General features: G+C 38.5%; 1 protein-coding gene across 4 annotated transcripts in view; it reads left to right on the top strand.

The window, feature by feature from the left end:
• Nucleotides 1–22,241, top strand: part of asic2 (acid-sensing (proton-gated) ion channel 2) — a 437,935-nt gene that overhangs the window by 409,605 nt on the left and 6,089 nt on the right. For all 4 annotated transcript variants that reach the window (XM_084425638.1, XM_084425639.1, XM_084425640.1 and 1 more), the window contains 3 exons: nucleotides 9,502–9,652; nucleotides 11,977–12,033; nucleotides 20,751–20,904. In XM_084425638.1, coding sequence (XP_084281764.1) covers nucleotides 9,502–9,652; nucleotides 11,977–12,033; nucleotides 20,751–20,904 — 362 coding nt within the window. The remainder of the gene's footprint in view (nucleotides 1–9,501; nucleotides 9,653–11,976; nucleotides 12,034–20,750; nucleotides 20,905–22,241) is intronic.

Genomic DNA, 22,241 nt, shown 5'->3' with positions numbered 1-22,241 from the left:
CTCCCGTGAGTCCTCGTCTGGCATTTCCTGAAAAGTTTGACGGAAACCCAACAACCCACGCTGTATTCTACCGAGGCTGGTAAGATCGCATTTGTTTGCTCATTACTCACTGACACAGCGTTAGAATGGATTTCTGCGGTATGGAGAGAGGATGGCACAGCTTTCCCGTCATCTGATGTATTTTTACAACGGTTCCGTGAGGTCTTTGATCATCCCAAGGAGGGCAAAAGCGCAGGCGATCGTCTACTGGAACTCTCTCGGGGGAGAAAAAACGCGTCTGAATATGCTCTCGCCTTTCGTACTCTCGCCGCTCAGACTTCATGGGTCAATGACACACTTAAAGCACTATTTAGAAGAGGATTAAGTCATGAACTGCAATCTGAGTTGGCCTGTCGCGACGAGGGGAGAGATTTAGATAAATTTATAGAACTCACCATTCAAATTGATAATCTCATCAGATTACGAAGGTCAAACACACGTAGCACCCCCGAGTTCCTGTCTCGGCTGTTACAGACGAAACTAAACCCATGCAAGTTAATTCATACCATCTATCAGCTGAAGAAAGAGATCGTCGTCTAGCTCAATGTCTATGTTTGTAGTGTGGTCACCTACGAATCTCCTGTCCCTCACGGCCACACCCTGAATCCCAGAAGTCGGTGAGTTTTTCCATTGATGCTTTAAATGGGACATCATGACTGAGATTGAGCAGGCCAACGCCCAGTCTGAAGTTCCAGCTGAATGCCCACCTAATAAAGTCTTCGTTCCCGAAATCCTCCGAAATCGAGTCTTAGAATAAATCCATTCTCTGCCCAGTTCTGGTCACCCTGGTATTACTGCAACCATCCATTTCCTGCAAAACCGCTTTTGGTGGTCATCCCTGTCCAAAGACACCACCACGTTTGTCCACCAATGTCAAACCTGTAATATACAGAAACCGTCACAACCGCTACCAGCTGGCCTGCTCCAACCTCTCCCCATTCCACAACGCCCCTGGTCACACATTGCAATTGACTTCATTACGGATCTACCCGTCTCCAATGGTCACACGGCAATCCTCACCATCATAGACAGATTCTCTAAAGCCTGCCGTCTTATACCACTACCCAAGCTCCCCAACGCTCTGCAGTCAGCAGAACACCTATGCAACTGGGTTTTCCGATTCTACAATTTACCAGAGGACATAGTTTCCGATAGAGGCCCCCAGTTTACATCACAAGTCTGGTCCGCATTCTTCAAAACACTTGATGTCAATGTAAGCCTAACGTCTGGGTATCACCCTCAATCCAATGGCCAAGCTGAAAGATTAAACCAAGAACTCATCCGTTTCCATCGGTCCTATTGTAATCAACATCAGAACGATTGGAGTCATTACCTGATATGGGCCGAGTACGCCCAGAATTCCATTCAAAAACCCTCTACTGGTTTGACTCCCTTTCAATGCATCCTAGGATTTCAACCGCCCCTATTCCCTTGGTCTGGAGAACCCACGAATGTTCCGGCAGTTAATGACTGGCTACGCCGGAGTGAGGAAACCTGGAATCAAGCTCACATTCACCTCCAACATGCCATACGTCGACAAAGAGAACAGGCTGATCGACATCGCCGTTCAGGTCCTGAGTATAGTCCTGGCCAGTGGGTGTGGTTATCCACAAGAGATTTACATCTTCAACTTCCCTGCAAGAAACTCAGTCCCAGGTATGTGGGCCCATTTCATATTATCCAACAAATCACACCTGTTTCTTTCCGTCTTGCCCTGCCTAATCATTACCGTATTACTCCAACTTTCCATGTGTCTCTGCTCAAGCCCGCTGTTGGTCCAAATGAGGAGGGGGAGGAGGTGTCCGGAGATCAAAGTCCCCTACCCATCATGGTGGATGGCGAGGAGGCGTACCAGGTTCAAGAACTGCTGAACTCCAGACGCCGGGGAAGAATTCTGCAGTATTTGGTCGATTGGGAGGGGTACGTTCTGGAGGGGCGTTCTTGGGTCAATGCAGATGACATTCTCGACCCCAATCTTTTGGATGAATTCCACCGAAACCATCCAGATAAGCCTGCTCCTCGACCATGTGGGAGACCTTGGTGTCACCTGCCTCCTCGCGCCAGGAGCCGCTCGCAGGGAGGGGGCTCTGTCACAGAGACTAACTCCGTGGTTCCCTCTTCCGGCCATCAGAGGGTTCCCTCACCCGAATATTGACTCACATACACACTACATTTCCCATCAGCCCTGTACCTGGCACTGATCACATTGCCCAGCTGTAGCCTGTCTGCTGGTCTATTTGAACTGTCTCTTTCCCATCCCTCTTTGCGAGGTTTTACTACGGTTGACATTTCTGAGCGTTCATTCCTGTTTTTGCCTGCCTGTTGTGACCCTGTTTGTACATCATTTATGATTCGCTGCTGCCTGCCTTTTGGATTATCTGCATTGTCTCTGGTTTGTGACTGTTCTCAACCTGCCCTGACTTACTGCCTGTTTATCGACCACGATTGTGTTTTCTCTAAGTTGCTGTGTTTGCTGGTGCTTGGCCTTTGCCCGTTTGATCACGATCTTAATAAAAGCCTGCTTATGGATCCCACTTCGAGTGACGCTTCGTTACAGTTACTGGTTCATAAACAATGCACGCTGACATGCTGAACAAATATATACTCTTGCACTATGAAAAAAAGTCTGTACCATGGGTGTCAGTGAGGACGCAATGATGTGAAAGGAAGCATTGATGTGTTACTGTGGATGCAGTATTGCGTTGATGCATTCATGTGTGAAGTAGTAAACATTAGACATTAAACATTATAGTAATATTCATAATTAACCTTCTCTTATCTTTAATTGCCTCTGTTTTTCCACTTACATTGCACTGCATTTATTTGAACAAAATATAGTGAAATATTACAATTTAAAATAACTGTTTTCTATTTGATTTGATTTTAAAATACAATTTATTCCTGTTATGGTAAAGCTGATCTTTTTTAGCATCATTAGTCCAGTCTTCAGTGTCACATCATCCTTCTGAAATCATTCTAATATGATGATTTGATGATCAAGAACCTATTTTTTTATGGGTTCTTTGATGAATAGAAAGCTCAGAAGAACAACATTTATTTACAATTTTTATCAATTTATTACAGCTTTGATGATTAAAAGTATTGATTAAAAAATGTTTAATAAAAAACTGACCCCAAACGGTATGTTCCATTGTTCCACAGTCATCTAGATTCACTCTCTTCTGTATGAGTATTGTTGGGGAACACAACGAGATGTTTGGTAGTATCTGTGATGAGACTGGACATGGTTGTAAATAAAAAAAATAAAAAAAGATCAGTGGAAATATTAAACTACCCTCCCTGTTGAGCCTTACAAGATCAGGATTTTTTTCTCTGAAACCATTTGTTATAAACTTGGTTTTGATAACTAGGCTGGCCCACTGGGAAAAGTCCCAGTTCTCTTTATTGCCAGTCCACCTTGTGTGTCAGGGATACCCTTTAACAACACATTCATTTATTGTTGTTTTCTCAGGCCTGGTTGTCCCTCAGGATATGGCTAGATGCTACAAATCTCACTCTGCACATTCAGCTTCCTACTAAGAGTAAAACACATATTTTAAATTGGGGAACATTGATTGAATTCAAGAAGTATTGTTTCTTGTGATAATACTGATTCTTGTGATAATAACAGTCTCTGATTGATTAATATTTATTGAAAATATTTAGAATATTTTAATATTCTCTCTCTCTCTCTCTCTCTCTCTCTCTCTCTCTCTCTCTCTCTCTCTCTCTCTCTCTCTCTCTCTCTGATTTCGATTAACTAACGATTGACTATCATTTAATTTCTTGACTTTTCATTACCAAAAGGTCATTTGGGTCGCCAGTGTTGTTTAATGTTTTGATCATTCTTGTCAAGAGCATACAGATAGGCAGCATTAATTATGGAAATTGACTTCATTGATTTCAAAATAAATTCAAGAACAGAACTTTTTGCTGTAGATTTTGGAGAAAATGTTCTGGATTTGTTTTTAAATATCCTCTGTCCAGGAGGGTGTATCTCCAACTAATGATCATTAACCCTGATGTCCTAGCCAGGGGCCGTAATGACTCGCTGACGCAGTGTTGCAAGAAACCCATTAAGAGAGACCCAGAGAGAAGGAGAAAGAGAACAAACAAGGTGAATGTGGCCAATTTCTGAAGTCATGCAATATGAATGTGGGGTGAGTTGCAATGGCTTTTCATTTGATTGAAGAGTCTTAAGTTCACAGATTGAGTCTGAATGACATTTTCCTCTCAGAAATGTCATTTTCATTCCTCTCTTGTAGCTTCGTCTCATCTGGGAGCTCTGTAAATTTAGCACTGGTTAATTAACTTTACTTTAGGCTCATAGGACCCCCAAAAAAACTTTAAATCATCCAGCAGCGGGATATTTTTCCACTCCCTTCTGTCTATCTCAACCCTCGCTCCTCCATTTGAGAGAGTCTCTAGTGATGCCCCCTCCCCAACACTCTGCCAGTAAATACGCTAAATTAGGTCTTCAAACTAGTTTTGAAAAAACAAACTGTCCTTCCCAGCATTTAATTATATAAATGCTGGGAAGTCATGGTCTCTAAGTTACTTAATATATATGCTATAGAGAATAAACATTGCTTTCAGGTTTTATCAGTTCAGTCTGTGTTAACGTATGGCCTGAATCGAGTTTAAACCAGATGTTTTTGGAATGGTTTGTAATTACAATTAATCAGAATTATTTGTATTGTCATGGATGTAATATGGTTTGCATTTTTAACTGGACTACCATCCTTCATAATCATCTATCTTAACAAAGCCCAATTACTCTTTTTGTTATTAAGATAAAAAGAGCAAGAAGAAGTATGGCTGAACAGGATGGCTGAAACTGCCTGATCTTTGAGAACATATAAATCCATTTTTTCTTGCCAATTTTCCTTAATTTTGAAGAAACTGCAGAGCGTGTACAAGAAAGAGGCTTGTTACTAACTGCAGCATTCTGTGATATAGTATAAATGTGAACTAGAGAACTCCACTGTCCTTGTTAGTTGACAGTAACAGTGCATTTTAGTTTATTGTTCAATGGTTTAGGGTCTTTAGTGATCTCTTCTGCTCACAGAGGATGCATTTATTTGATCAAAAGTACAGTAAAAACAATTATGAATTTTCAGCATTTCAGAAATCATTCTAATATTCGGATTTACTATTCAAGAACCAAACAGCTGTGCTTAAAATGCTTGTTGAAACCATGATTTTCAGGATCATTTGATGACTTGGAAGCTTAAAATCAGCATTTATTTGAAATAGAAATATTTTGTAGCATTATAAATATCTTTACTATCCATGTTTGATCGATTTAACGTATTTAATGAATAAAAGTATTAATTTCTTTAATATATATATATATATATATATATATATATATATATATATATACAGTGGGTACGGAAAGTATTCAGACCCCCTTAAATTTTTCACTCTTTGTTATATTGCAGCCATTTGCTAAAATCATTTAAGTTCATTTTTTTCCTCATTATTGTACACACAGCACCCCATATTGACAGAAAAACACAGAATTGTTGACATTTTTGCACATTTATTAAAAAAGAAAAACTGAAATATCACATGGTCCTAAGTATTCAGACCCTTTGCTGTGACACTCATATATTTAACTCAGGTGCTGTCCATTTCTTCTGATCATCCTTGAGATGGTTCTACACCTTCATTTGAGTCCAGCTGTGTTTGATTATACTGATTGAACTTGATTAGGAAAGCCACACACCTGTCTATATAAGACCTTACAGCTCACAGTGCATGTCAGAGCAAATGAGAATCATGAGGTCAAAGGAACTGCCTGAAGAGCTCAGAGACAGAATTGTGGCAAGGCACAGATCTGGCCACGGTTACAAAAAAAATTCTGCTGCACTTAAGGTTCCTAAGAGCACAGTGACCTCCATAATCCTTAAATGGAAGACGTTTGGGATGACCAGAACCCTTCCTAGAGCTGGCCGTCCGGCCAAACTGAGCTATCGGGGGAGAAGAGCCTTGGTGAGAGAGGTAAAGAAGAACCCAAAGATCACTGTGGCTGAGCTCCAGAGATGCAGTCGGGAGATGGGAGAAAGTTGTAGTAAGTCAACCATCACTGCAGCCATCCACCAGTCGGGGCTTTATGGCAGAGTGGCCGGACGGAAGCCTCTCCTCAGTGCAAGACACATGAAAGCACACCTGAAGGACTCCAAGATGGTGATAAATAAGATTCTCTGGTCTGATGAGACCAAGATAGAACTTTTTGGCCTTAATTCTAAGCGGTATGTGTGGAGAAAACCAGGCACTGCTCATCACCTGTCCAATACAGTCTCAACAGTGAAGCATGGTGGTGGCAGCATCATGCTGTGGGGGTGTTTTTCAGCTGCAGGGACAGGACGACTGGTTGAAATCGAGGGAAAGATGAATGCGGCCAAGTACAGGGATATCCTGGACGAAAACCTTCTCCAGAGTGCTCTGGACCTCAGACTGGGCCGAAGGTTCACCTTCCAACAAGACAATGACCCTAAGCACACAGCTAAAATAACGAAGGAGTGGCTTCACAACAACCCCCGTGACTGTTCTTGAATGGCCCAGCCAAAGCCCTGACTTAAACCCAATTGAGCATCTCTGGAAAAAAATGTTTGCTGTGTGTACAATAATGAGGAAAAAAAATGAACTTAAATGATTTTAGCAAATGGCTGCAATATAACAAAGAGTGAAAAATTTAAGGGGGTCTGAATACTTTCCGTACCCACTGTATATATATAGTATATATACAGAAGGTGGAAGGTAAAGTCTCTACCTTTAGTGTGAGTTGAGTGTGATCAGAGCAATTATGAGCTACACACACACACACACACACCCTGATGCTGGAAGGGAAGGTCAGTATAAAGGGCAGAACATTGTGTTAATCATTAATGAATAATTAATGTAAATGGAACATCAGCATTTTCTCAGTTGACTAATGGAATTAAAAAATAATAGCTTATTCAACCTTGTACTGATTTTTTGTAATATATAAAAAATACAAACTTAGTTGTCAATGTAACATTACGTTAAAAACAGTGAATAAAATGAATGCTATTTTGTTTTATATCTGTATTACAGAATTGTAATCAGAATAAAATAGAATGAAGGGTTCTTGACATGTATTTTTGTCTTAAAATTGAGTGAGACACTGAAAAACAGTGTTCATTGCTTATGTTTCAGTGTTATGGAAATAATACAGGAACTTATATATTGACCTCTAAATCAGATGTGTTTATTGCTCTCCTCTGCCACAATAATGTAATAATTTTGAATTATCTTCATTTGAGGGCTTTTTCTTAATGATCTTTAAAATATTTAAAATATGAAATTAAACATACATATTATAAATAAATAAATCTGATTTCTAGTATTTATACTCATTTTTGCTGTCCTTTGATGTTGGAATTTACTGATGTAATCTAGCATCTACACGGCTACAAGTAATACACAGATGCAGTGTAATTTTGAGCAAGACTTAATTAAGGCCATTTTCATACAGTTCAAAGAGAGTCTATAGGCTGCAATATGTCTGAAGGCAAGCTGGAGAAATGCAAATGAAGTTATTATAAGGTTGTTTACTACAGAACCTGTCACTGAGTTTATTTTAAAGATATGGTTTGTTGCGGGAGGCTTTTGTCAGTGTCAGATCTGGTTGCTGGGTTTATTTTTGATTCCTGGAGCAGAGGTAAGACGACAGGCCTTTTAAAGTCTTCCCATGCCAACACAGCTTTGATTTTATCTCCACTGACAAATTTCATTTGCCTGTCAGATATCTTTTTTTCCCATCAGCAGCAGTGTGAAATCGGCTCCTCAATCTGTGCCTGATGCTCAGTGGTTTCCAGACACAGTTGGAAAGAGATTATGTCCCTTTTTATTCTCTCCAAGTCAGCTCATTATTCACATTTGGCTCTTTCAGTCTTAAGACTGCATTACCCATGATGTCTCCTGTTGAGACTAAATGAAGCTGACCTGCATGGAAGCTTTGGTAATGTATGCTCGGAGAAGTGTGAATGTGGCAACCTGTTGTTTTGGGGCAGATGGGATCCTCCTCCTCCACCTGACATTTCCTGTGCCGTGTCTCTTCCTCTTGTTGTTTACTATCTCTTTTGTCATTCCCTCTTAAATCCTTAATCCATATTTCTCGCTCCCTTGACATTCACACCCTTCCCTCCCTGCCGCCTTCCCCATCCGTCTGCTGCCAGGTTCTCTGAGATGAGAGCCAGTTCAGGGTGTTTGCTCATGAAGGATTGTGGAGTCTAAGTGTGTTGGAAGTTGTAACACAGTAAGTACATCTTCCAGCCAGCGGACACATGCCAGCAGGATGTCTGTTTGTTGTGTTCGTGTGAATTCTTTAGACAAAGACCTCTCTAAATAGAAAAGTTGTAATTATTATCTTGTGACAAATTCATATAATTGGAATTGTTTTACACAGAACAGAGAGCAGAGACACTGTGCACTATATTTGCCAAACTGGAACTAAATGACCCTTTTCCGATGATTGTGATGCTGAGGCTGAGTACTTTTAAAAAAAAAATTCTGGCTGATACAACAATGGTTTTGGATTTCATGCTGACAGGGATGGATACAGCCTCACACCAAATGCCAATGTGTTATTTATTTATTCAGCATGTAAAGTGTCCAATAATTGGGGGTAACTTGCAGAGCACCTCCTATTTAAACATGAAGAGACTGCCTGATTGATTTGATGTCAAATGAAAAGCAACAGACCACAGTTGTTATTGTATATTCCCTTAAATCTTATCTTTACTTTGTAACTTTATAGTTTATATTATAATGATATGTCTTTTTATATTTTAAATTGTTTGCTGCTTTTTCTTTTTTATGAATTGTACAGCATTTTGGATCAACTTCAGTCGTTGTTTTGTAAATAAACTTTGACTTGACTCTGACTTAATAGTTCATTTTGTTTTTTACTTGCAGTTTTGAGATGTACCACAAAAATTATGCGGCAGTTTCTGTGAACGATTGTACAGAAAGCAGAAAAGGTCAAACCAGGCATAACTGGACTGTACCAATATTATCTGTTTTACTTTCTGAAACAAAACTCTGATGGCACTAATCCAATTAATATGGCACAATAGTAACTAATAGCAAGTTCTGTCTCCAAAAACAATTATTGTATCTGCCCAGTATCTTTTTTGTTGTTGTTGTTTTGTTTGTGTGCAAAATGGTATCAAAGGGGTAGGAAATTTACTGTGAATGGTTAGTGGGCATGATGTTGGTGTATGAAACTAGTAGGTGGTTACTGAGATAACATAAAATAGATTTACATTGACCACTGGTGTTGTATAAAGTATTCCCCCCAAAATTGCTTGTGTAAAAAAATTGTATGCACTAAAACCTCTGTTCTGTAACTCACCTACACTGTTACATGTGAATGTCAATCATATGCTAATCAATCTGTCTAATGAATAATAATCCTCTCTCCTCTTTCAGCTGACGTACCTTCCTCCTCCGTGGGGCGAGTGTGTGTCCAGAGCCCTGGACTCAGGCCTCTTTCAGGTGTACAGCGTGTCTGCCTGCCGTATCGAGTGTGAAACGCGCTACATTGTAGAGAACTGCAACTGCAGGATGGTCTATATGCCTGGTACGTCCCAACCTAGCAGCGCTTGAAACTTTATACTTTATACCTCTTTCTTTATACTCATCCATTTACTTTAAATGCATCCTCTGCATTTCAGTTTTCAGTCATAGGGCCCTATTTTAACGATCTAAGCGCATGGTCTAAAGCGCACGGCGCAAGCGCACTCAGGGCGTGTCCGAATCCACTTTTGCTAGTTTAACGATGGGAAAAAAGGTGGTCATGGTCTAAAAGGGTTGTCCTTATTCTCTTAATGAGTAATGGGTATGTTTTGGGCGTAGTGTGCAATAAACCAATCAGAGTCTCATCTCCCATTCCCTTTACAAGCCAGCAGACCATCTTACAGGACAAGCCAAATTCCACCATATCTTTATGTACACAATATTAATATTTTACATTGTAATCCATTTATTTTTAATATTTGGCTAGTTTGTGTGCTGCTGCGCGTCCTTGTGTGTGTAATAAGCAGAGTGTACGTGCGTTGTGGACCTGCCTATAGGCACACATAACTAACGCGCTCTTTAAATGAAAAAATATATATAAAACTGCGCAGTCTATTTCAGTTGCCTCACAATGGCAACGTGCCAACAATGCGCCTGAACACACCTTGTTTTCAGACCAGCACGCCCATGGGCGCACAAATGGGCGCAAATGCATTTGATATTTAAACAATGTGGCGCAGGAGGTGAAAATGAAACCTGCATCAGGCTGAAACTAGAAAAAAACACTTGCGTCGCGCCTGGTGCTGCATTGCGCCGGATGTATGATAGGGCCCTTAGATTTAATTATCAGGATTTTACACAAAATATTATAATAAAAATGTGACAAAAAGGTGCCTGTGATGACAAATTTAAACAATTATTTATATATATATATATATATATATATATATATATATATATATATATATATATATATATATATATTACGGCAATCTACATTAAATAAATAAATAAAAGAATTGCCCTGTAATGTCCTGTCATAATACATTGGTCCAAGACAGTAAAATACTAGTGAATATGGTGTTTAAAGCAGTAAGTGTTTACATACATATGTCATCGAAATAAATGACAGCTTTAATGATGTGCAAATAAATAGTTTGCATACAAATCAGATCCAACCCTTTATTAATGTAATCAGAAGGAAGACATGATGAAGACATCACTTATAATGTCTGTGACTGATTAGTAAGGACAAATAGAGTTTGTACTGTCAATCACGAAACCTGTAGGGACTCTGTTTCCATCTTGTCTGTGTAAACCCCTGTCTAAGGTCTTCAAATCTTGATGAACAGTTAGCCAATGAGGTCAGATTTCATATGCTCATGGATAGCATGTCAGCATGAGGTTGTGTGAACTTGCGATAACTTAATGCCTTGTGGCATTTGTGGTTTGCATTTGGCAGTCGAGTTTTGCTGGCTGAACTTGTTTAGGAGAGGTCAGAATATAGAAAAGAATTCATTTTTCTGTGAGTCAAAGGTGGTTTGGAACAAGCCCACAAACTGACACCAAGGGCTTATATGCGGGAGCCATGACATATTGTCTAATTTAAAAAGTGTGGAAGAGCTCTTACCAAAATAGTCTTCAGAAACATTCAGTTTTAATTTAATTTCACTGATAAAATGGTCATTTTGGCCCATTTATAAATAGTCATCTTTAACTGTCGCTAAATGGTCTTTTTAAAGACGTAATATATTTCCAAGATTTCATAATGTGATTTCATGAACTTCTCATTGTGACTCAGTGCCCTTTATGTCCCGTTCTTAACGCCAATTTATGCTGCCCCGTAATATGCTGATATTTAAAGTTAGTGCTGCAGTAGATTTCTTTGTCAACTGGTCTCTTTTAATGACACTATACAGTCTCCATTTTCACAATTTTCTCAATTTTTGAATCAAATAAAATTGCTCTTTTTTTATCATAAAGTTCCCTATTAAATCTAACCCATAAGTGCCAACCTCAACCTCTTGCTACTTCAGTAAGTGTTTGAGACAGAACAATTATCTCATAGATGATTAGTCCTTCATTCACACAGGCGCCCTGCTCTAATAATGTAATTATAGATTCATTAACTGATTGTGATAGGCCTGTGATGTACATTCGGGATACATCTGATACATTTTGACCAGTGTAGACACGTACAATTCTCTCTTCCATGCGCGCACACACATGCACTCACAGTTGTTTATTTCCATGTCGTGTTGAGTTTGGCTAAGTGTAGGTTGGGTCTGTTTTCCCTCCTATTTAGAACACAATATCAGTGTTTCATTATTAATTTAAGAAGGCTGAATAAAGAAGAATTTTTTTTTCATTTTCTTTGCTTGTTTCTAGGCGATTCTCCGTTCTGCACTCCTGAACAGTATAAGGACTGTGCTGAACCTGCTCTGGGTGAGTGTGATCTTCACACACACACACACACACACACACACACACACACACACACACACACACACACACACACGTCTGGTTCGCTATCTTTGTGGGACTCTCTATAGACGTAATGGTTTTTAAACTGTACAAACAGTATATTCTATCCCCTTACACTAAGAGAAAACTCTCTGCAGTTTTACATAAAAAAATAAAAAAATCATTCTGTATAATTTATAAGCTTGTTTCCTCATGGGGATCTCCACGGTAACACAAGTCCCATGAGTCTGTGTGCATTCAGGTTGAAGTCCCCACCGGGTACACACACACACACACACACGTTGTGTTTTCATGTTTTATGGGGACTCTCCATAGGTGTAATGGTTTTTATACTGTACAAACTGTATATTCTATCCCCTTACACTAACCCTACCCCTAAACCGACTCATCACAGACACAACAGAAAACTTTCTGCAATTGTATATTTTCATAAAAACTTCACTTAGTGTGATTTATAAACTTTTTTCCTCACGGGGGCCAAAAAATGTCCCCACAATTGGGAGAGAGAGATAGAGAGAGAGAGAGAGAGAGAGAGAGAGAGAGAGAGAGAGCATACTTTATTAGAACATTAACTTTTTTCAGATACCAGATTTCTTGTCTGATCATAATCCCAAAAATCACTAATAATAATACAATAAAAAATATATACACATATAACATTTATACTTCAAACATCTTTGCAATTTTAAAACCAACATGCCATCCAAAACCTCACACAAAACTCCTTCCACAGACCGTATTTCGGAGAACCTTTGAATATCATTAATCAATTTTAAATATGTGTATTCAATTTTAATTCTAGCAGTCACCATGCCTTTAAAAGCATTTTCTGCATCTACTGCACCTATACCCAATAACTTGTTCTTTCGAGTTTTCCAAATTGCCATTTTGGCCATACCCAACAAAAAATTATATACTCTCGTGAAATGTATATTTGGGACCACTTATAAAATAATGATTGGAAAAATCTTTTTTTTTTTAAATAAAAAGACTGCCTAACCTCACACAATAAATAAATAAGTGGTCAAATGTCTCTTCAATTCCACAAAAAGGACATTCCTTACCCACTGCTGGATTCAGGTGTGCCACATGTCTGTTTGTAGCTATAGCACCATGAATAAGTCTCCACTGTAGGTCTGCTGTACGTTTCTCAATGGGAGGTTTGTACAGAGACCTCCAGAATCCTTTAAAGTCTGATCCAAACACTTCTGTCCACCTCCATGCTCGTACCAGTCTGATGGGCAGCTTTAACACAAGTAAGGTAGATTGCTTTTTTACTTGTTTCACAAAACTGTCCCATTTCCAGGGTCTTAAAAGTTAGTTTTGTAAAACAATGGCTCTCCCAAAATCCACTCCTTTGGCTTTGAAAGATATCTGTTGACATTAAAGTTATCAAGCTAAGCTTTCAGCATTGACTGATAAAACAGGGTTAAATTACTTAAGTCCAGTTCTTTAAGTCTCAGTAAAAACAATTGTTTCTCATAACCAAGACCAGATGGCTGCTGTCCTTAAAATAGCACAAGCAACACGAATCCATCCCAGATCCTCTTCATATAATATTCTTTGTGCTGTTTGCAGTCTAAAAGTCATAATCCTGCTTCTTATGTCTATCAGAGCATGTCCTCCTTCTTGTAAAGGCAGATATAACGCAGATCCAGGAACCCAGTGTTGCCCCGACCAAAAGAATTCTACAAACTTCTTCTGCATAACTTTTATCAGTTCATTTGGAGGATCCAGCACATTTAGTCTGTGCCATAGCATGGAGGTGGCCAGGTTATTTGTAACCAAGACTCTACCCCTGTAGGATAGTTCTACCAGAAAGACTCGGAAGATAAAGTGATGTAACAAGCATATTTTTATTGGCAGCCCAGCAAGCATTGTAAAGTTCTTTGGCGTAGGCCCCGTCCATAGTTCGTAATCCGAGGGTAGCGGATCTGCATCTCCTGCCTGAAGACGAAGGCAGGGGCGCAGCCGACCCCCTAGAAGGTATAGACAGGACCATCCTGGTGGTGGTGGGGAGGGTGGAGGTTGATGTCGCGTCGGCATCTGCGAACTCAAACATGAGTAAGTACCATCTTTTATACAGAAAGTATAAAGACGTGATTGGATAGAGATGAAGGTAATAATGACGTAGTGATTGAGTCTTCCTGGCAGAACTTAGCTAAAGCTTCCATTTCAGGTAATAGCCATTTCCATTTAGACAACTTGGCTGACACCTTCTCCAGCATAAGCTTAATCCAGAAATTGGACAGCCCTGCCTAATTCCTGCCTAATTTTTGTTATACTACTTTATGTTCCAAGTTAAAAAAGAACTTTGTTGGAGCATCCATTTCCTTAATGGAAGATATCCTTGCTCGGATTAAGGCACCTTTTGCTCTTTCCTCTAACAGTGTTTTCAACTCCAATCTCTTCTTCTTTAAATCCTTAGTCATACCCGAAACATTCAACTCAATTACTCCATTTCATTAATATCTTTCTCCAAACTTTCAATATTTCTCTTTACAATCACAGTATTATTATAAGAAAACTGCAGACAAAAAATCTTGATTTGGACTTTTCCTACCTCCCACCATTGAATTACATTTTCAAAATGTTCTTTTTCTAGTTTCCAACTTTCCCAAAACATTTAATTTTTCTCAAAATAACTTATCCTGTACCAGTTTGACATTAAAATGCCAATAAGATTTTGGATGCGACACACTTTTAGTATTAAAATCAATAGTCACTATATGATGATCAGAAAACCCACAAGGAGATATACCAACATTCATGACTCTATTATTGTCTGATTTATTTATATATATTCTGTCCAGTCTTGCTCCCGTCACAGTAGAATAAAACATTTTAACCCATGTGTATTGTTTTGTTAATTGATTCTTATTTCTCCACTCATCATTCAGTTCTAGTTCTTGAGTTATCCTGAGGAGCATATTACTAGATTGTAAGTGAAGTTCTTGCCCATTCCTATTCAGTACGAAATTAGTGGTACAATTCCAATCTCCTCCCATTATTACACAGATTTTTCCATCATCATATTTTCTTATTGCACTGTTTAACTTTTCAAATAATTCCATCCTTTGTGGACCTATATTTGGAGCATATACATTAAAAAAGAAATTTTAACTCTTTCATTTCTACTATAGCTATTAAAACTCTACCTTTGGATCCAAATGTTTAGACAAGATCATCGCTACCCCTGTACTCAAATTTGTTCCACGACTCAGAATACATTCACCTTCCCACCAGCTATAAAATTCAATTTCATTTTGATTATCTGAATGTGTTACCTGTAAAAGCATAACATTGATGTCCTTGAGATGAACATATTCTGAAATCATTGCTCTCTTATTCCTATCTCTCCCTCTATTAATGTTTAAAGATCCTATTCTCAAAATATCCATAAAAAGATATAAGGAGAGAAAAGAAAGAGACAGAAAAAACAGAAAGCACTGTAAAGACACCCTTGATTTGTATCTCATTTCGCAAAATCAATTTGATTTACATTTAACTGGGGTTTTGTCCTTTCTAAGTTTAGTGAGAATCTTTTTTAAGCGAAACCTCTTTCGCTGCTAAGTTTTTCTTCTCCTACCCTCTTTTGCCAATATAGAACTGAAAATTCAAATTTCTTTACATCTGGAAAGAAATTCTTCACATCAGCAACCTTTCCAAAAGTATCATCCAAAAACAAATTAATCTCCTCCAAAGAGTAAATCTGATCACAACCTATCTGGGAAATATCTGACAGATCTGAAGTATCAGATAAAACTCCATCCTTATCATCAGCCTCATTCATTTCATCTTCACCTAATTTGGGCATTTTTTCTTTAGGCTCACATGGATTTACCTTTCTGACACTGTTCTGATCTTCAGTGCTTCCAGATTTGGTCACTACACAGTCTTTGCTTATCTGGCCTTCCATCCTCACAACATCATTTATTTCAGACATCTACTTCAACATCACCGTCATCCATTCGTTCATTCTCAAAATACAACTCCTCATCCTTCCTCACACTCTCAGTAGAGACCTCCTCGTCATTTCTTACTTTCTCAGTAGGAATTTCCTCATCGTTCCTTACATTCTCAGCATTAATCACAACACCCTGATCTTTATGTGGATCTATTTGCACTCCAGTTTCAATTCCACCTGGGCCTGCCTCGGCTCTATTAGGACATGATAACCTTACGTGCCCGACACCACTGCATTCAAAACATAGCATCTCACCTGCGCTTGCATATAACATGTACGATTTGCCTTCATACATGCATCGAAACGACACATTAAGAGTCTGCGAGTTTAAGAACATAAATACGTGTCGCCTAAACGACATCACGTTTCAAAGCCGCATTTTTTTGCAGCCAAGTGGAACCATTTTGATTCCACTAGCAAGTTTGCTGAAACACAAAAGCTCGCGCTCAGTATCAGCATTAGGAATGAATGGCGGAACATTGGAAATGGGAACTTTACTTGTTGGTGTTACTAACGGTTGAACATGAATAAAAGCACCACTTACCGAAATCCCGCTTTCGATCAAATGATTCACTAGTTGTTCATCCTTGAGAAAAACCACCAACGCTTTGTTCATTCGGGACGCAGAAACAATGTTGACGTGACCGACGCGTTCAGCTACATCCAACAGCGCGTCTTCCACAGACTCTCCATCATTCATGACACACCTGATGCCGTGACGGAGCGACAGAGACGCCATCTCAGTCCCAGACACGACAATACTAGACTTTTACACAAACAATAAATCAGAGAATATAACAGACTGAAACCAAACTAGTTTTGCGAAAGTAAATACATCGGAATCCTTCCAAAAAGATCCCAAAAGAATAGTTAAGAAAAAAGTTTTCAAATTTCCCTCTCACCGTGATCACCCTCCCACACACTACCACTTCCCAACATGCACTGAGAGAGAGAGAGAGAGAGAGAGAGAGAGAGAGGTTAAATTGGGTCAGAACAATCCAGAAAGACATTCCATCCCCTTCAATTCAAGAAGTATTGACAGTTACTAGGCTCATTTTAATTAACGAAATACATACGCTCAAGTTTCTGTTCAACAGGCCACACTGACCCTCCACAAAATTCAATTACATGGAACAAAACTAGCAGCCATCGCTCCTCTGTAGCTATGTTTTGTTCTTAAGTAGCATCCTTAAAGAGGATAAAAGGGCAAACGGTAGAACAAAAAGTAAAATAAATATAATAGAACACATCTGTTTGTTTATATGTGTGATTTTGTAGTGGGTGGCTGTAGACTTTAGACGTGGTCTTCACCAGCTTCACCAAATTAAACTATATTAACTCTGCGTGGAGAAACTTTGAAAGTATGCATTAATTGCATTTTTCTTCACAGATCTTGATTCTTCTTGACACAGGGACTTCTTTATTGAACTTTAAATTCCCTCATGAACTTGCTCAAATTAAGTCATTATTTTGGAAATGTATTCAGGGAAAGCAAAGACTTTTTTTTTTTTTGCACCGTCTCTACCAACAGAATGCATTCTGGCCCTCATTAACTCCCTCTCTATGTACCATCTGACAGTATATACCAAACATAATAAGCAAGTTGGCTCCATGTTCGCTAATTATCTTCCACTAATGAAGAAATTCAAATTAGAGCACAGCTAGGACTGTACATTTTCGAACTTTTCAGGTATTCAGCACACAAACTGTCTCCAAAGACTTCCTTGGGTTGTTAACATGTCTAATTTCACATACTTTTACCTTTTAGAGTTCTGTGTGCACAACCATTCGAGATAAAGCCAATTTTTATATGAAGAGAGGCAGAATTCCAAACCATTGGAAAAGTATTAGTGGGATAGCTCTAACCTCAATTGACAAGTAAAGGCACAGCACAAGAGGCTGCACAGCTTGTCTAAAACTTCAGCAGCTGGCATCAAAATTCTTGACAGCTGGTTCCTATCTTTTGGCAAAGTGGAGAGGAAATTATCACCAACTCCAACTTTCTGTTCACAGCAACCGGAGGAGGGAAGAAATGTGTACTTTCCAATCCAATAAATAATTCCAATAAATGTGTTTCACCAGTCCAGAACAATATGCAGATGAAAACATTTAGACATGAATGAGAGGCTAATAGAACGGAAATACAGGATCCTCTCAAATGTTTGAGATAATTGAGATGACAATTATATAGAACACTCAGGGACAGAAGAATATTACAAGCAGGAGGTTAATCAAGACATGTTCAGAATTGAATAGGAATATACTGCTTCCTGCACACTGTGTACTATATAAAAAATGTGGTTACACTTTATTTCGATTGTCCACTTTAGACATTCTAATAACTATAAATAACTTTGCAACTACATGTTAACTTACTCTCATTAGAGTATTGGTAGACTCTGTTAGGTTTGGGTTAGTAGAATAAGTTGACATGTACTTGGTAAAGTTATTTATAGTCAGTAGAATGTCTGTTGGATGACCATAAAAGTAAAATGTTAGCAGATATTAAGCAGACAGTCTACTAATACTCTAATGACTGCTAGTTGACATGTAGTTGCAAAGTTGCTTAGAGATATTAGACTGTCTAAAGTGGACTATTCAAATAAAGCGTCACCAAACCTGTTAAACAGTATGCTATCTTAAATAATAATAATAAAAAACAGTAGTACCCCTAATAACTAAAAATGACTATTTTGCCATTTAAATGCAATTTTGTGTCAAATGTAAATGCAAATGTAGTCCAATCAAAACAAATACGGTGTAAAGAAGGAAATATTTGTGGTCAGTGCCGGTGCCAAAACCTGGTTATTAGCACATATACTGTAGCATAGTATATTCTTTGAAGCTCATGTGGACAATGCAAGTTTGAATCCAACATTTCCGGATCCCATTTTTGCCCTCTTTTCTCCATCAATTCCTGTCTTCTCTGTTCTATACTATACTATACTATACTATACTATACTATACTATACTATACTATACACAAAAGGCTTTTTTTTATTTTAAATAAAGCAGGTTGAGTGGAATGCATTGTGAGATTTGAGTCTTGAATGCTTTGGTTGTACTGTGTTGGTCATTTGACTGTCATCCATGCATGCAGAACATACTGTCCATACTGTTCACTGTTTACATTATGCACTGTAAAACTAGTACAAGTAGTATGGTAGTATGAAACTAACAACTGTTTTCTATAGCATAACCTTTGTGGTTTCGAGCACAGGATCTGCCATAGGCGATGCCTAGAGAACACATGGGATGTTATGAGATATAAGTTCATACAGAACGATGGATTTAGCGGAATATTATAGCAGATTTAATAGCCTTGTGTGTGTGTGGTCCAGGTAAACCCTACGTTATGAGGACAAAATGTCCCCACAAACATGACAATGTCTGAAATCCTTGGATACAATTTGTACAGTATAAAAGTCATTATCTATGGAAAGTCCCCATAAAACATGAAAACGCAATGGATGTGGGGGGGGGGGGGGGGGTTGTGTGTGTGTGTGTGTGATTGAATCCTGTTAAGTTGTCTATGAGTGTTTAGAGAAGGTTAAGTCTGACTTAATTCTCCAATTAAATGATATGACTTTAGCTTCGTCTCCAGTGGTAGGGTTTGAGAGGGGATTGAAGTGAGGAGAAGAAAGCGAGATGGAGATAGAAAAGGTCAGGGATGGATGCATTTTAAAATGTTTCCGTGAAAGGTCAGATTCCATCTCCAGGTCATGCAAGTTATGAGCTGATTAGAAATCTGAGGAAGGCACAGCCAAGGGCTAAAGATTTCAGCCCAGGGCAACCAGCAAGAGAATAGAAAATTATCTCTTTTGTTTCTTTACATGTACAAAAAAGGGAAAGAAGAAACAGTATTAAACATTAAGGAGTCGGGTATGAAACAAATTAGATTCTAGCCACCCCCCAAAAAGTCCTGTAGGAATTTCTTTATATCCAGTAGGGGCTTCATTTGATTCCTAGAGAATTCTTATGTGATCCCATTAGGATTCTTTACTTTTGGTTCCAAACTATGATTGGCATTCTAATTCCAATTTCGTACATATTCCCTTAGCACTTTTTAACTAGCAGGGGATGGACTCTTCACCTCATTGAAACATTGAGTCTTAGAGTCTAACTCTTTATCACTCAATGAAAGCTAAATGTCAGCTCAAGTTCAAGAAAAATACTTTGATGCATTTCACCTGCCAATTAGTAAAGTCTTTTGGTTTTCAGTCAGTTTTTCTAGACTTCTAGAAAACACTTTGACAGCATGATCCTTGTGGTTTACCAGAATCATTGTGGGTAACATCGTTTTTTGTGGGTTTTTTTTTTTTGCAGTAGCCAATTAGCCAAAGGTAATCAAAAGTGCATCATATAATATTTTTCGAAGCGTCAAGAGTTGACAGCAGTGATTTAAAAGTGTTCTGACAAGGCCAAAAGTTGAATTAAACTCCAATCTGTCTAGGTGTTTGTATGTGTGTGTATGTGAAGACACTGAAAAGACCCTCCATTTGCAGAAAAGGATAAGAAGACCTCATGTTTTTTACACTATCAGTTGTTCAACAGGGGAAGTCATATATAGAACCCAGCTCAGGAATGCCACCTGCAGAAAGAACAGACATATATTCTCCATTTCTTCCCTGTATCCTTTCCTGTCTCTCCTCATTTTCTTTTTCTCTTTTCTTTTTCCTCTCTTCTATTCCCTTTTTTGCTCTCTCCGTAGCTGCTCTGTCAGCGGTTGAAGGCACAAACTGCATCTGCAGGAGCCCCTGTAACATGACGCGATACAACAAAGAGCTTTCCATGGTCAAAATCCCCAGTAAAACCTCTGCCCGCTACCTGGAGAAGAAATTCAACCGATCTGAGAAATACATCACGTGAGTATGCACCTCACAACCCTTTTAAAAGCCACTTTCCTTTACATCAAAACGGCTTTGAATTCAGCATCCAAAGTGTTTTTTGGGGGGAAGTGTGTGTGTGTGTGTGTGTGTGTGTGTGTGTGGGGTGGGGGGGGGGATGTTGCAACTTTACCACTTTCCAAACTTTTTAATTGTAGTCCTCCTACCTTTCGCAGTCTTTAACTTTACCTCATTACTGCCACCAGTTAATGTACCACCTCATATCCATGATCACAGAGATACGGAGCTTGTTAATGATCACAAGCCTGCACTTTTCCGCCAAGGACGAGCTGTAGTGTTATTAGGACTGAGAACAATTTGGAAATTAAGAATTGGCTTCATTTTATTCACAAGCTTGTACTGAATTGGCCGTAAACCACAGGATGGTGAAATGATAGGAGAAGGGATTTACTCAATTGCAATCCAAAGTCACACAACAAATCAGTAAAAACATTAATTGGTTTACAACCGTACAAAATTTTGGAGTCAGTATGCTTTTGAAAGAAGTCTCTTGTGCTCACCAATGCTTAATTTATTTGATCAAAAATACAATAAAATCATTACTTTTTGAAATATTAATACAATTTAAAATAACTGTTTTCTATCTGAATATATTTTAAAATGTAATTTTATTCCTGTGATGACAAAACTGAGTTTTCAGCATCATTAATCCAGTCTTTACTCTTTAGTGTCACATGATCCTTCAGAAATCATAATAATATGATGATTTGGTGCTCAATAAACGTTGATTATTATTATTATTATCAATGTTGAAAACAGTTGAGTTGCTTTAGAATTGTATTCCATTTAAATTTTACTTGCAATTTTTTTAATTGTTCAAATACAAATTGAGGAAGTTAATTATAATTGAATTGACATTGCCATTCAATTATGAATGGCACACAGGCTTAGTTGTGACACTGTACAGGAGAAAATGGACACTGGATTCTGGGAGAAAGCTTTACTTGTGTACTCCCCATGTGTGTTCATTCGTAATGTGCGTTTGAAATGTTGCCTCATAGACGTGCTTCGCTACAAAAAAAAAAGCAGCATTAGGACACCAGGACATTTGATGTGGCCCTCAGACATATTTATATCTCCTCCAGACATTTGGCTGACAAGTTGAGAACACTTTTGCTTTGTGTCAGGAAGATTCAGTGAGTTGTTATTCAATATAGTGACAGATATCACATCCTCTCCATTCATTAGTTCATCGTCATAGCGATAAGTTTGGGATTGATGTGTCTGAGATGTGGAGCTATTGGGAATACTGATGCTCTCTCTCTCTCACACACACACACACACACACACACACA

The sequence above is a fragment of the Rutilus rutilus genome (genome assembly GCF_951802725.1).
Source record: "Rutilus rutilus genome assembly, chromosome: 1".
Lineage (NCBI taxonomy): Eukaryota > Metazoa > Chordata > Actinopteri > Cypriniformes > Leuciscidae > Rutilus > Rutilus rutilus.
The sequence above is the reverse complement of the archived record's forward strand: the minus strand, read 5'-3'. Positions and strand labels throughout refer to the sequence as shown.